General features: G+C 41.7%; 1 protein-coding gene across 2 annotated transcripts in view; it reads right to left on the bottom strand.

The window, feature by feature from the left end:
• The window catches only part of MYO1H (myosin IH), a 52,443-nt gene extending 39,652 nt beyond the window's left edge, over positions 1 to 12,791 (bottom strand). Inside the window, exon 1 of one of the 2 annotated variants that reach the window (XM_019486757.2) lies at positions 12,693 to 12,791. Coding sequence is in view for 1 of the 2 variants with exons in the window: in XM_059713402.1 (XP_059569385.1) it covers positions 9,626 to 9,646 (21 nt within the window). In the remaining variant the exon portion in view is untranslated. Of the gene's footprint in view, positions 1 to 9,625; positions 9,681 to 12,692 lie in introns of those variants that run through there. The other variant, XM_059713402.1, reaches the window with a different exon arrangement.
• Between the last annotated feature and the right edge of the window lie 1,359 nt (positions 12,792 to 14,150).

Genomic DNA, 14,150 nt, shown 5'->3' with positions numbered 1-14,150 from the left:
TCCTAATGAGAAAATTCTTCCTAATATCTAATCTCAACTTCCCTTGTTGCAACTAGGGCCCATTGCTCCTTGTTCTGTCATCTGCCCCCACTGAGAACAGTCCAGCTCCATGCTCTTCTGAACCCCACTTCAGGGAGTTGAAGGCTGCTATTAAATCCCCCCTCAATCTTCTCTTGTCTAGACTAAATAAGCCCCGTCCCTCAGCCTCTCATAAGTCATGTGCCCCAGCCTCCGAACCATTTTTGTTGCCGTCTGCTGGACCCTCTCCAATTTGTCCACATCCTTTCTGTAGTGGGGGCCTCAAAACTGGACACAGGACTCCAAGTGTGGCCTCAGCAGTGCTGAATAGAGGGGACTCATCACTTCACTTGATCTGACGGCAACACTTCTACCAAATGCAGCCCAGGATGCTGTTAGCCTTCTTGGCAACAAGGGCACACTGCTGGCTCATATTCAGCTTATTGTCCACTGTCTCCCCCAGGTCCTTTTCTGCAGAGCTGCTGCCCAGCCAGTCAGCCCCAGCCTGTACTGGTGCATGGGATTGTTCTGTCCTAAGTGCAGGACTTTGCACTTCTCCTTGTTGAACCTCATAAGATTCCTTTTGTCCCAATCCTCCAATTAGTCTAGGTCACTCTGAATCCTAGCCCTACCCTCTAGCATATCTACTACTCCCCCCAGCTTGGTATCATCTGCAAACTTGCTGAGGATGTACTCTATGCCATCTTCCAGATCACTGATGAAGACACTGAACAAAACTGGCCCCAGGACTGACCTCTGGGGCACTCTACTTGATACCAGCTGCCGACTAGACATCAAACCATTGATTATTACCCTCTGACCCCGAAGCTCCAGCCAGTTTTTCATCTACCTTACAGTCCATTCATCCAGCTCATACTTCCTTAGCGTGCCTGCGAGAATATTGTAGGAGACTGTATTAAAAGCCTTGATAAAAAAATCAAGGTACATCACATCCACCAGTCTCCCCGTGTCCACAGAGCCAGTCATCTCATCATAGAAGGCAATCTATTGCATGTAAAAAATGCAGGTCTGTAATATTTTCCAGCCAGTTGTAAGGCAAAGAGCTCTGCCTTTTTTAATGGCTTGCTCTATGACAAAAAAGTAGGTAAGAACACAGTTATTTCTGATGGCACTGTTAAAACATTGTCTCTGGAGATCAGCACATAGCTCCCACCTTGAATAGAGACAAGTGCAGCAAATTGCCATCCCAGATCACACAACTTTGTTGAGGCTTCCCTGGCTGCTGTGCCCTCCAACAAGCTAATCCTGTCTGCAGAGGAGATGCACCACTTTCTTAACAAGGTTCTCAAAAATGCCAGTGCTGATCTTGCTTCAGGTCTCCTTCCATAACACTCCATTTTCATAACCTCTCTTAAAAGGCACTTCTTGCCTAAAGTCTGTCAGCAACACTGCCATAGAAAGCAGCATATAAACACACTCTGGCACTTTGCTCCTGTGTGCATGTCAAGTCTGTTCTTCAATTTAGGCCTCTTCAGACAGGGATCACATCCTCCCCTTTTAGGAAAATATCTAACAAACTGCTGGCCCTATCAGGTTTATGCTTGCAGTATCATTTGGGGGATCTTAAGATTACTGAGAATCAGCACGGTCCTGAAACCCAAGCTTTAGTGTTTGAAGTGTTAAATCCTAATTTAGGGAGCAAACCCAGGCACATCAGCAGACAGACTAGTTCAAGTGTCAAGCTGCATGCTGCCGCCTCTACCTTACAGTAGCTCCTGCTAGTTTCCCCAGTAGAGGTCACTATAAAACTCATTTTCATATTAAAACCCAGCATTTCCCTAAGGTTCCCTCCCCTTCTACTGCTTAAGTGCAACATGTGCGTCTCTAACAACACTGTTTTCAAACCACTGATGGCTTGCAGAACATTAGCAGATAAAGCTCCTCATTTTCCTCTGCCAAAATGAATTAAAGGGGTGTAGGTTGTAGCCATGTTGTTCTAAGGACATAGGCAGACAAGGCTCTTTGGGTAAATCTGATATCTTTTATCAGACCAACTCAAATAGTTGGAAAAATTCTTCTTTGCAAGCTTTCAAAGCCTGACAAAGGGCATTTATACCCCAAAGCTAAAATGAATTAAAAGCTTTTTATGAATTAATAGGATTGGATTGGGGAACAAAGTACTGAAAACAAGTACTTTCCTACTGCTGCTTGACCATGTAAATCATTGCTGGAAGGATGTTATTCCACTGCCAATGGAAGGGGATGTGATCCATTTGGTTATAAATAGAAAGAAGGTGGAGCAGCAGCATTCCTCTTCAAATATGGTCCACACTATACAACTGGTTCTGTAATGAATTTGCCAGTGAACTTTGCATGGTTGCACTGAGGCTAAGGGGGTGGGGGTGTTATATCAGGACTAGAAGCTATGAAGAACATGAGAATTCCTGCTGCACACAACACAGGGGAGTTACTCCGGGAATTTTTGCATGTAGTATCACAAGGACATTGTAAAACTCAGTGCTTGCCAAGTGTCTCCAGATCTTGGAACAGAAGACAAGGCAAACAGATGGTCCTAGTATATTTGGTAATAATAAATGAAGCCAGAGAGCAATGTAAAGGAAAGGAAAGTAGAGCAGGAGGGAATATTCCTAGATTCCCCTTCAGTCCTTGACCAGAAAGAGAAGTGAGCAAGGTTTCTGAGCTCAAAAAGAAGTGATGCTATTGGCAGGCAGGGTTTGAGACAATACTTTCCCTGTAGAGATTAACACCTGTTGAGAGTGGGAGGAGCATGTTTTAGCAGGTTTGTTACCTTACTCCAACCCACAGGAGCTAGGAGTCGCTCTCTAGAAGATACAGTCCTTGTTAGAGGATGTTCCCAACCTACAGTGACAAGCAACAAACAAAGGGTGCTTGAGAAGAAAAGTGGAGAAGTCAGCAGCCAGGACTGAGGTCTCAAGGCCTGGCAGACTGGCAGCGGCAGTAGTGTGTTTTCATGCAGGAGATTCACATCTGAGATGCAAACTCAGCCCCGGGTCAGGCTCAGCACAATCCCAAGCAAAACCATCCATAGATGATCATCTGTGAATAGTCACTGGTGCACATGAAGAGGCCTGGAAAGCCAATGTTTGGGAACACGAGTATGTTGAGCAGGTCTTACAGGTTTTTCCTTAATAGGTCTCAATTTGTACAGCAAGGTATTATCAACCAGTCATTGATTGATCGGCTGATTTCTGACCACCTAGCCAATTTTGCTACACCATCAACATCTACACTAATAGCAGACACTTTTCCTTAAATTGTAGGCCCATCCTGCTGACCTTGGGTTCAGAAACTTTGATCTATGCAATACACTACTCCCCAACAGTTGTTTATGCCATTTTTCAGCAAATCTTATCTCCTGGCCTACATAAACAGGTATAGAAGTCAAACAGATTAGCCTCAAATAAAATGTAAGTCTCAGCGAGTCACATTTACAGGTTCTTAGTGTTTCTGTGGCTTACTAAACTGACTTGTGCTGGGGGCTACTAATTATATTTCTTGGGTACCGAGCTATTAAAAGATTACCTTATGTATAAACAACTGGATGTCAGCGATGTTAGAGGTTGAAAGTAAAGGCAGGGAGAGAGGAGAGAATATTTTCAGTGGTGCCTGTACAGGCCAAAGGAAGGAAAGGGGCAAGCTCTTAACTCATTTGCTCTGATTTTTTTATTTATTTATTATTTGAATTATACGCCCCCTCCTTCCCAGCAAAGACTCAGGGAGGCTTACAATAAGAGAGCAGAACAACTTATAAAACAGGAAGACATAACAGAGACCACATTCTTGACCCTCAAAGTTTTGGATTGTTTTGGGGTTTTTTTGGAGGAGGGGTAGGTAAAAACTACATGTTTTACTTCAGACAAAAGCAGTCTTTTATTTTTGCCTATTAAAATGATGTACACACCACCCAACACACTGGTAAAGGCAGTGCTATATGGTCTCCTACAAACAGAGACATTTTCCCTGGGTGGGTAAGGAGTTGAGTATTCTGAGTAACACAAACTTTTACAGGAAACTGAAACCTTATTTCAGGTTTGACAAATTGGACCAAATCCAGGTGTTGGTGGTTACATAGAGATCTATCCTTTGGCTGCCCTCCTGCAAGCTGGTTGCAATACAAGACATCCAAGGCCTCTTTCTGGCTCTTGCACCATTATACCTTGAAATGCCAGCAAACAGAAAGGCTAGGGCTAGAGTATATTAGTTAGAGGCTTTTGGACAACTGATGTAAAAGAGAAACTGCCTGAGAACAAGTGATCATATAGTAATCCTCAGCAGGGCTGCTTCTTCAGATGTTGGGACTATTACCGGTAGGTTTTGGAAATGTAAAGCATGCGTCTTCCCTGCAGCAGGCAGCCTGCAGCTCTCACCAATTACCACCCTACTAGGGAGATGCATTTGGATGGTGCACCTGCCCCCACAAATGGCAGTGTCAGCAGAAACCAAGGACGAAATAAGCCCAGGCAGAAGCACTCTTCCTCCTCACCCCTAGCATTCAAGGTCAGGGTCAAAGCACGTGAGAAGGTTGGCAGAGGGAAGCTTGTAGTGCAGCTGCCAGTATATGTTTGAGGACAGACAGATTTCTTCTCCCTCCCCAGACTTCAAACCCATCATCTGCCATGAGCATTACAGAACAGAGGGAACGACTACAACTGCCTGCTTGCAGGAAGGTCCTGGCATCATGGGTTAAAATCCCAGTAGTTGGCAAATCCAAGGAGGTTTCCTGATTTTGGCAAACAGCCTGTCTGAATACTCCATGAGACTCCATGCAGCTCATAAAACTACATCTGAAGGTTATTTAAAAAAATGCTTGAAATAGAGCTTTGTTATCCCACTTCATACACACGATATGTAATAAATACAGTGTCGTACCATCAGCCTACTCAGATAGTTGTATTTGTCCACAAACAGATTCTTAGATGTTTCACCTGGCTTTTCAGGGCTAGGAGGGGGAGGCAGCAATTTGAATCCCTCTGTCAAATATCAGCAACAACACTGGGTCAAGAGAAGACGGCTCACTGCACAGGAGCCCCTGGTAAATATTGCTGTGATCTATTTCCTCCTTTCCCAAAGGAGTACAGAGGGCATATTTCTTTCCAGGGGTTATTATTTGGCTATCTTCACATCCCTTCAACTTCGTCACAAATCTGAAAAGATGTAAACTTACACAGCACATGGAAAACCTCAGCTCTCTTATTCCTATTCAAGATGAATTCGAGTCTTCATCTAGGATTTCCCTTGCATACTTTTTTGGTTTTTTTTGTTTTTTTTTAGTTTCCATAGAGAGGAAATTTTCTGTAGGTAGCTTTCCTAATGAGCTTCTGATTGCAATGTGGCCAGCAATGAAGACAAAGTTACAAGCAGTAACCTTCTCTCAAAATTTCAGCAAGTCCGTGGCATATGCAAGGCACCCCCCTTATGTTTTTCACATGTCAGCTGCATTTCAATTTTCTTATATATTGAACTATGTTCAGCCACATTGCGAGAAGCTTTCATCTTAAGGCCTGCAACCAGCAACTAGACCATCTTTGAACTACAGTACACAGTTTTCAAGGCAACAGAATCCATAAATACAATTATATTGTGGAAAACGTTTACACATTGTAACCTAATTTCTTTTCAAAAGAATACAGAATAAGAAGGTTTTAAGGTTAATCAACAGCCTAGGGAAATGCCAACAATTCTTAAGGTCTCTTGTCTGTATCTAGGGAATAGTCTACTATAGACTTGTTAAAGGGTGACTGTCTGTCTTTCTGAATAGGAGAGAGGTCGAGGTGAACCACTTCACTTTCATAAATCAAAAGAAAGAAAAAAAGTGAGAAAATCTCCAGAGTTCAAACATTTCTTTAAAACCCAAACCTTAAATACTAAATGGGCTTCATGGCTGCCATTTTGAAAAACATTAGTTTGCCAAAGGACCCTTTTGATTTCTATTTGAAATGTAAGAGCTCACAGATAATCCATTGAGAATCAAACCTGCACAAAAGGCTTTTTGAAACAATCATGGTGCTTGTGAAGGACAACATTTTTGTGCGCAAAATAAAACATTTTAATGCGCTACAATCCATTACACATATATTCCTACATTTCCTTTCAGTAATTATTCATTAGAAAACATTTAACGTCACTGCAGATTTCACACTGGGCAGTCTGCGCACAAAAGAGAAGAGCTGGCCCATTTATAAGGGACTGAGGCCTTCTTTTCTAATCTGAGAAACTCCAAGGAGGTGGGGCCTGATGGACACAACAGGCAGGCTAAATTGTGCAGTTAACGGTCAAAGCCCCCCTGCCTACTTTGACACTCATTTAAAGATGACAGGGAACAATAGAGATTTGTTCTTGGCAACTCTTTCTTGTTATGCGCTCTACATCAGCTAAGCTGGGCGGTTCAATACATGAAACTGGTACTGATACTCGGTTCCACCTGCCAGCTCTCGCCCTCCCTCAGGCCCTCCTCTCCTAGGCCCTTTTCCTTTCCCCACTTTAACACAATGAGACAGGTAAAGAATATCATGAAAGAGAGACCCATTCAGTGTGTCAGCTTTAATAAAACAATTGCCTGTCAGGTTAATAGGAGGACTCAAATTTGGGGTTAGTGTCAATAATCCCATTCCTCAGAAACAGGTTAGGAAATCAACCCCATCTTTCCTTAATGTGGGATAATGAGAGATCAGACCTTCTAACTGGTTGCAGGCTGGGGTACCATCAGCATGCAAAAATGCATCAAAGTCACATCGTTTCTACCAGTTAAATTTTTTTTTGCATAACTTTAACACTGATATGCATCATTTTTCTGCATCAACATCTCCTGAACACAGGGCAAGTTACCCATGTACACATAGTTGCAGTCCCATCCCAACCCAATCCACCAAAGTGAAGGAGTGACTAGCAACTAGAGAAGGGTTTATGCTTTACTTGGCTACTTATAACATGGTACATGGCTTGTATGATTTACAGCTGGACTAACACAAGGCATTAAGCGCTGCTCTTCATAAGTCATTGCTTTCTAATGCAAATACCATAATTTTCTTCAACAATGACAGGCTTAGATTTACTACTTCTGGACCAGAAACAGCTGCTTTAGCATGCACTGAATCTTCATTATTTGCAGAACATCATGTCTTGCTAAAAACTGTGTAACTGCTGATCAGATCCATAAAAAGTATTTCCGCTAACTAATAAGCATGGTACCTTCAACCAGAAAGCTAAAACTCAGGGTTGCAACTTCTGGACAGAAAGGACAGTAGATTTATGCAACTCCTCGTAAGGGAACAGGACAGTCCTTGAACTACAATACATTAGGGAAATGTTAACTTTGAAATGTTCAAAGATAATGGAAGCTGTATTTTCCCCCTCAGACTAACAAGACATATGGTGTTACTAGTAACCTTTCCTCCTTGGCAAAAATATAGTGCCAGATACCAAATTAGCTCTGATTAGAGAAGAATACACTGTATAGCAAGGCCATTTTTTTTTCTATTTATCCCTTTAAAGGTAAAGGCTTCCTAAAAATCAGTTTTATAGCATGTTTAGTGTGATCTCATTTGCCATGGCCTCCGCTCTCTGCACAGCCCACATTATCCTTACAGACTAAAGTATTATTTTCCATTTATCATAGTAGCACCTAGAGAATTGAGCCAAGATTAAGATTCATTGTGCTTGGTGCATCAGACCTCTCCTACAAAGCTTGCAGTTTAAACAGACAGGGCACAAAAGGTAGGAGAAAGAAAGTAATTGCCTTCTTCCCATTTAACAGGTGAGGGCAAAGATGTGATAACTCACCCATAACCACAGGGAATTTGAGGACAAGCACGGGAACTGAACTTGGATTTCCAAGTCCCATTTCTCTGTTTGCACCACAACCATCTGTATTGTAGAAAAAGACAAGTACGCCCTGACTTAAACATTTCTCATAACCCCACCTACTATTCTTCTTCCTCACATATTTTCACATTCTTTAAAAAAAGCTGCTGTTTGACTTTCGTCTCATCTACTGAGAAATGTTTGGGGTTTTTTTTTTTGCCAGAGTCAACAGGTGAGGTCATTTCCCTCCCTACACCCCAATTGCAACCTATTCACTTTTACAGATTAAAACCTTTTATTATTTTAGACCAATCTTATTTCAGATGTACTAAGCGACAGCAAGGCAACATTTGTATTCAGCCAGCAGTTCAGTAGTGTTAGTCAGAGCAACTGCACAGTTTAGTTGCAAGGTTTACTGGTTAAGAAATGGTTTCAACAAGTCCTGAATGGACAATAGTATCAAGGCAGCATAGCAAGCTCTTTCAGGGCCATTCATAAGCAGTCAAATGCTTTTGTAAGTCATAGATTCATAGAGATGTAGGGCTGGAAAGGACCTCCAGAGGTCTAGTCCAACCCCTTACTCAAAGCAGGATCATCCCTATCCAAGAAGCATTTGCTCCTGTTTCAGTTCTGCCAGGCAGCCTAGTTTCCAGGCACTCTGACAGCATGATGTTCAGAACCAGGCAGACTCCCAGGGTCTCTAGGGCTAGGGACAGAAATTACACATAAACTGCTATAAGTGATAGGAAACTGGTTCAAATCTGTAATACAACAGAAGTTCAGTGCACAGAAGTCAAAGCTGGTTTAAGATAAACCTGGATGGATGGAGTATCAGACTTAACTGATTTAAGTTAAAACAATTTATTGAACTTCTGTCCCAAATCTAGGGGACACAAAGGTAGCAAGCCACAAAGGCCTTTGAACTTAAGTCAAAGGTGAGGAGATCATCAGAGGAATCGCAATACTTTGTTTTAAAGACTGCTACTGTTCTCTTAACTGATGAATATCGTTGTGCAGACTGCCAGCCAGACTATCTACTCCCGCACAACTGCCTGCACCAGTAGGTACAAAAATAGGAGCGTGTTCATCACATGATATAAGAATGTGCCCCATTCTTTCAAAGAGGCCTGGAGGAAGCCACCTCCATGGCTAGGCCTTTTGTGCCTTCTCTAAAATGTTGGGCAAAGCTGTTCTTGTAACAAGAAGAGAACTAGGCAGGGTAGACGGACACCAGGCCCTGTTGCTAGCATTTGTGGCTCTGCTGAAGGAGACTACTCAAGAAGAATGGAAAATATTGTTGCACTAGTTTTGGGGTGGGGGGAGAAAGCAGAAGGAACATGTTTTTGGAGAAATGGTTTCCTTTTTTGTTAACCACTACAGTAAAAATAATGAGACTGGCTCCCTTTGTGCATGAAGGTTGCAGAAGCAGGGCATCTCTACCTTTCTCTAGAGTACTTTTATTAGGGGCAGAGCCTTGTATACAGCTATTAAGGAGGAACATTTCCTTCCAGGTATGGCTTCTTACAAGCTGTTTTTCTCCACTGATGAGCACGCTTCTCCTTTTCCTTTACAGACTTCACTTCCAAAACTATATTTGCCCCTTCACTCAACTCCCTCCAAGTCATCTCAGAGGAACAGAAATCATATCCCCTGTCCTCTGAAAAAACCTTAGGACATTTTTGGTCAACAGAACGCCAGTCCAAGAGCTTCTGAGGTGGAAGGTAAGAGGTAAATACCTTTTATGATATAACAAAAGTCACCCACAATAAGACACACATTACATCCTAAAAAGTTAGGAGCTTACCACCACCTCTTCCTCCTCCATACTTTTACTTAGGAAATAAACACCTTTAAAAAAAACCCTTCTCATTAGGCAGCAGCCTGCCCATTATGAGCACTTTTTATATTGATGCTGCCCTCATGGAAGCAGTGGTGTCTCACTCAGGTGTTTGGTTTTATGGTTAAAAGTATTCTTAATTGCCAGAGATCATTGGAGACAAGGAAATCCTGTTGAGAATAATGAGAAAGCTGGTGCACACAACATTGTCCCCATTAAAAGAATTGGAGAGTGTAAATAAATAGGTATCATTTGTGGAAGCAATGAGTTCACATTCAAGGTATGCTAGCTTTGGCAATTATGCACTAAATAGACAGCTGTGATACAGCATCAGCATCACCTTCCACTCCTGGTAGGGGGTGGGGGCAAAGGGTTTTGGCTTAATAGCTCAATCAAAAAAATAGTCTGTTAGATGAGGGGAATATATATATATTTCTATCCCCAAAAGATTATTTTATTTGTGTTATATGGGGGAAAAATAAAGCATTTGAATGTGAATTCCCCATAGAAACATACAATTACAGTCAGCTTTGTAACTATCAATGAGTTATTATATGTTATACCTCCATTTTTTTTTAAATTTCTACCTAAACTGTATGGGTGACTACTTGAGGAAATTTGATTTTGTGATGTAATTGTAAGTTGACAAATCTAAAAAAAAATCAATAGGTGACCTGACCCAGATACATTTATTGCAGTACCTTTTAGGTGGTAATATGAGACACTAAGACTTAGAAGCATATCTGAGTCAGAAGCTGCTATCGCTGCCTGGTAAAAAGAACTTGGGGAATAAATCTGATGAAAATGAAATACTTTTATATTAATTGACTGGTATAGGGGCTACTATGGCTTTACATGTTGTTTAACTTGGATAATAACTCTCGGCTCTGGATGTTACCACTGCAGGTAAAACTGACTGCAAAGGGTGTTTTCTGCACAAGCACTACAAGTGGATTACTCCTTGAAGGGGGGGGGGAAAGTGGGTTAGTTCTTCTGAGTCTGTAATTCTTTCCAGCAAGGACACTTCTTTATTACAGAGAATTATTATAGGGTCAAAATCTTCTTGGAACTAGAGAAGTGTGATGTTTGACATTCACCTACCCATACTGGGTAGGTAGTGAACAAGAACAAAATGTAAAGCTTGAGTGACAGGAACAGTTCTGTCCCCTACATAAAGTGGAGATGGGAATTTTTCTCACTTAGTATCTTTGCACTTTGGAAACACTCTTCTGTTCAAGCTCACTGCTTTGCATGGTGCAGGGATGTCTTGTGCTAAACTCAGATGATGACAACAATTAGTGGCACAATACATGTTTGCTGAAATCCCCTGCTTCTTGCTTCAAGCACCAAGAGGAGAGGTAAGGCACAGCCAGGTCCAAACTATCTAGGAGTTGTTGCTAGCTCCATATAGCATTTTCTTTTACTACCTCCCCACCTCCTCCTGTCTTTTTAATAGTAATTGGCCATCTTTCCCAAGTTTTGGATTTGGGTCCGTCTAAGAACGCTCTTTACACGGCCCTGCCCTAATATAAAATAGAAACTAGCTATTTGCTGAGCAAGACCCAGTGCAAGCAATGTGCTTGGACCATGCAATACACTGAATAGAGTGAGGCTGGACTTATTTTTAAATAGTAAAAATGAGAGAGAGTTCTCCTTTGCATTCCTTTGGAAAACCCATGCTGAATACTTAATAAGGGATTGCTGTTTCCATATCCAAGAGACTACTGTCTAGTTCAGATATTAATAAGACATTTCAGAAACAAATAGTAAGGGATATGCCAGGCTGAGCTGGAAGAAATGCAAGAGTTGTCACAATAGCAGAACTCCTGAATCTGTGAAACGCAGGGTGAGTAGAAGCACAGGGTGACTTTGCATAAAGAATTACTACAAGGTGTTGTCAGGATCATGGTGCTTGTTCTACGGCATCTTTAAAGTTGACCTTCAAAGGGACAAAATTAAATGTGTGAGATGGGAGAGAGACTTCTCTAGGCTTTTTTTTTTACATTTGTGCTCAGGTCTTGTTGACTCTGTTTTGCCTTGAAAGACCAGAAGGATGAATGGAGACTTCAAAGGTTTGGTATCACTAATACCAAAGAAATTATCTTGGTTAACCTGACAAGGAAAGAGGGTTTTTCAGAGGATTTCTTTTTGTTTGATAGCTCTATTTTGACTGAGGTGTCTGACAAAACAGCTGGAAATACAAGAATCCACATTCCTTTCTCTAACATCAAAGTACAAAAAAAAAATCCCACAATATATATCTGCTCATATATTTTTTGTTTTCCAGGGGAAGAATGCCTTCTACATAGAACATAAACCCAGTTCTCCCACCCTGATAACAGACCACCCCTGCAGCCCTGATTTAATAAGGTGATTTGAATATCCTATGGACTATTCATGGGCTTCAAGTTAAATATGTGCATAACTATCTTGCTGAATCTGGGTCTAACTGGCTTCAATTCCTACCTCGGCATGCATAGGCTATGCAATATAGAAACGTGATCAGAGTTGCTCTGATGGCACGTTGTTCTCATCAGCAAAATACATAAAACATGCAGACCACGGGGAATAAATTTTCATACCCGTGACGGGTTAAAGGAAGACAACCTACTGAGTAGCTGCATTGGAACTAACACACTAAATAGCACCATTTGTGGTAAACGGTGCTCCAGCAACATCTAACGGGACTATCAGGAATCAAACACTGAAATCATCTTGCAGTAAGTTTAACCATCAACAACACAACTGATTAGAAATTACATCCCTTAGTCTCTCTCTCAGATCAAGGGGTAACAAGACACCATTAATGCAAATACTATTACTTAATTTAGTCTGGTGCCCGCCCCATGTAGAGGAAGTAAAAGTAAAGAAACAGGAATACAGTTTACTGGAAATTAAAATATCCTGAACTCATCTTTTCCTTTGACTGTGATGACCTCCTTTCTGGTCTCCCTCCATCCAATTCAGAATATAGCATCTGCCATAATCTAGCATGCACTCCCTTTCTTTTTTATTTTGGAATCTATTTGCTTACTTCTCCTTGGCTTCGGCATCAAGAGCTGTCTTTTCGTCTTCCCTCTGCTAGCTGCACTTCTGATAACACCCCTGGTGTCACTTATTTCCTTGCAATGCTTACCTCCTCCTCCTGAGTTTCTCTACTAAATGATTAATCTTCACTCTTTTTTTTTTTTTTAACTAGCCTCCCCCTATGCTAGAAAGTGTCACCCTCTTCTCATGTGCTGACCTGACTCCCTTTCCTTTCAAATTGCTTGACGATTGCTTTCAACCCCAGTCCCTGCTTTTTTGCTTGAGTGACTTCCACAAATGTATTGGGAGTGTGGGCTTTACTATCTCTGTCCACTGCAGATTGTAATTTTTTGGAGTTGGGAAGAGGAGACAGAAGAAACCATTTTCCTTTAGAACAGGACTGAGCATACTAATGCTCAGTGAAGAACAGATGGGAAAAATAAATTACTTTGGCAGCCAAAAAATAGCTTGGATGCTTATCTTGCTGGGGTGACCTGACCCTCCCTGACTTCCTGCCCCTTGGGTAGGGGGCTGGACCCAATGATCTCATGAGGTCCCTTCCAGCCCTCACGTCTATGAAATCTATGCAAAAAAGACTCAACGTGTGGGAAGTCACCATCCCCTACCTAAAGGAGTCTGCAGTATAGTGCAGACATTAATAAATCAGCTGTGGAAAAAGTAGTCTGTAGTGTGTCAGGATTAGTTGGAGTCACTTGCTGTAGGTATTGATCAGGTATTGAAATGCCTTGTGGAAGAAATGAGCTTTAAGGTGGTATTTGAAAGAGGTTTTGGGGGGCAAGAAGTAATCTCTTGTGACTGTGGATCCCTGTCCACACAAGCCACTTTTCAGGGCTTCCAAAATGCTTCCAAACCTGCTGCACAGAGTTTTAGTCATTATCCAGAAATCAGTTTGCGCCTGTGATGCAGCATAGCTAGTGTTGCCTGGAAGAGACTCCACTTCCTGCTGCTTCCTTCCCACCAAGTAAAGCAATTCCCTTTTAAACTTGGCTGCCATCTGTGGCAAAGAGAAAATCATCAGCCATAGCTGGCAACCTGATTCAAAGCCCCTGTTATTCTAATCCAGGTAAAAAGTGGCTGTTTTAATGCCAGGGTCACATTGGCTATCACCACTATCAGTGTTTATCTCCATGCCAGCTGCCTTAGCTGGAATGTCTTTATAAGGTTGTTTTCAGAAGGGATATTTTTTCAGTCTAGGTCCCCTTGTAATTAAATTAAACTACCACACACAGAGGAAGTGTAAGTGTTTAAGAATAGCTAGGTATCTTACCTAAAATACCTCTTACTGATTAGGAGTATCAGCAGTATTAGCATCCAAAATAATTTTTAACATAAATTGTCTACGCACCATGACCTCTTGGAAATGAGCTGACAGCGCCTGGTTATTTACGCCTGCGTTGCGTCAAGGACATGCTTTCTACGAATATTTATCTAAAATGACTGTGTC

The sequence above is a fragment of the Alligator mississippiensis genome, chromosome 10 (genome assembly GCF_030867095.1).
Source record: "Alligator mississippiensis isolate rAllMis1 chromosome 10, rAllMis1, whole genome shotgun sequence".
Classification (NCBI taxonomy): domain Eukaryota; kingdom Metazoa; phylum Chordata; order Crocodylia; family Alligatoridae; genus Alligator; species Alligator mississippiensis.
Note: the sequence above shows the minus strand (reverse complement) of the source record. Positions and strands in the feature narration are given on the sequence as shown.